This window comes from Laccaria bicolor, genomic scaffold, assembly GCF_000143565.1.
Source record: "Laccaria bicolor S238N-H82 LACBIscaffold_93 genomic scaffold, whole genome shotgun sequence".
Taxonomy (NCBI): Eukaryota; Fungi; Basidiomycota; class Agaricomycetes; order Agaricales; family Hydnangiaceae; genus Laccaria; species Laccaria bicolor.
Window position 1 is genome coordinate 45,307 of NW_001889964.1, and position 2,031 is coordinate 47,337.

General features: G+C 38.3%; 1 protein-coding gene across 1 annotated transcript in view; it reads right to left on the reverse strand.

The window, feature by feature from the left end:
- Positions 1-1,947: 1,947 nt before the first annotated feature.
- LACBIDRAFT_335525 (uncharacterized protein) overlaps positions 1,948-2,031 on the reverse strand; it is a gene marked incomplete at both ends in the record, with an annotated part of 5,263 nt that continues 5,179 nt past the window's right edge. The window contains one exon of the mRNA XM_001890379.1: positions 1,948-2,000. Coding sequence (XP_001890414.1) covers positions 1,948-2,000 — 53 coding nt within the window. The remainder of the gene's footprint in view (positions 2,001-2,031) is intronic.

The following is a 2,031-nucleotide window of genomic DNA, read 5'->3' on the forward strand; positions in this document are numbered from 1 at the left end:
ACTACAAAAGTTTGTAGTGTGCGCTTTTTTCATTACAAATGTTTGTAGTGTTCTGCTTATGTTCACTACAAAATTACTAGTGTGCGCTTTTTTAGACTACAAAAGTTTGTAGTGTGCGCTTTTTTCATTACAAAGGTTTGTAGTGTTCTGCTTGTGTTCACTACAAAATTACTAGTGTGCGCTTTTTTAGACTACAAAAGTTTGTAGTGTGCGTGTTTTTCATTACAAAGGTTTGTAGTCTTCTGGTTGTGTTAATGACAAAGTTTGTAGTCTTCGCTTTTTTCATTACAAAGGCTTGTAGTGTGCGCTTTTTTCATTATAAAAGTTTGTAGTGTCCGCTTTTTCATTACAAAAGTTTGTGGTCTGCTTTTCTGATATGTTGTAGTCTCCTATTATCTATGTAGGTATATGGGGGTAGACCTGATGTTTCAGGCAAACTGACTGCAGCCAAACAGCTGGAGGCTTGTAGTCTGCTTTTCTGATATTCTCCTTGTATCTATCTAGGTAGATGGGGATATAGCTCAATGTTTCAGAGCAACTGACTTTAACCAAATAGCCATCATTCAGCCTTTGTCCCCTCCAGGGAATTATATGATGATGAAATACAAAGTGAGAAGAGGTTACACTGAGATGTCAGAATTCATGCCCAGGTTGTGTTTTAACTGAGCACAAAGTGCTCTGACTTTCCCTTTGACCAGCTTCAGTCATGTTCTCATCATATTCAACATTCTTTCCATATATCTGGGGACTCAACTATGTCTGACCATAGCCAACCTTAACATGTCCTCTCTTAAGACAATCTCATTGTAGACTGTCCTCCCTTTCTATTTCATCATCAGCTAGCTGCCACTACCTGCCCATTCCAATAGTTAGTCTTGAATGTAATTCCTTAGAGAGTACAAAGTGTAAATGATTTGCCGGCTGCTTGGCTGCAGTCAGTTTGCCTGAAATATCAGGTCTACCCCCATATACCTACATAGATAATAAGATATCAGAAAAGCAGACCACAAACTTTTGTAATGAAAAAAGCGGACACTACAAACTTTTATAATGAAAAAAGCGCACTATACAGGCCTTTGTAATGAAAAAAGCGAAGACTACAAACTTTTGTAGTCCAAAAAGCGCACACTACAAACTTTTGTAGTCTAAAAAAGCGGAGACTACAAACTGAAGTGGTATTATGTAATGACTTTCCCAATTGGAAATTCACACTGGATCCTGAGAACAGCACCTCAACCATCAAACAACATGGTATGGTATGGGAGTGGTATGGTATAAGGGTGCAATACCATGGTATGGTATGGGGGTGCAATACCATGGTATGGGGTGTTGTAAGCAAATCTCTGTATGGTATGGTATGATCCCATTCCCATGGTATGGTATGATTCCATGCTCATGGTATGATTCCATGCTCATGGTATGATTCCATTTCCATGGTATGGTATGATTCCACCCCCATGGTATGATTCTATGCCTATGGTATGGTATGTTTTCATACTCATGGTATGATTCCATGCCCATGGTATGGTATGGTTCCATACTCATGGTATGATTCCATCTCTATTGTATGATTCTGAAGACAAGTGGGATAAGGAATTGGCAATCTGTTCCAAGAGCATCTCCCAAGTTGCTCCCTCATAGGTGAATGTCCATAGCATTTGTTCATATTGCTGTCAATGTCATGGACTTCTTCACCATCCCTGATTAATTGTATGAAAGACAGAATTTTGATTTAATTTAGAATAGCTATATTTAATAATGATACCTTGAAGCTTGTAATTAGAAGTCTTGGCCTGCTTGTATTCAAATGTTCAAATCAAAATTCCCCACAATGCCAGCTCTGCTGAGTGGCAGATATGAGGAGATTCCAAATCCAAGTTTTTTGATGATCCCATTCCTATGGAATGACCCCATACTTTTTCATAAATGGCAAATTTTGAACATATTCTATCTGAAGAAGGCATCCTTGCCTTGGGTAGTAATTTGGCTAAAGTTCATGCCTTTGCAATAAATAAAGTCTTGCAAAATTCT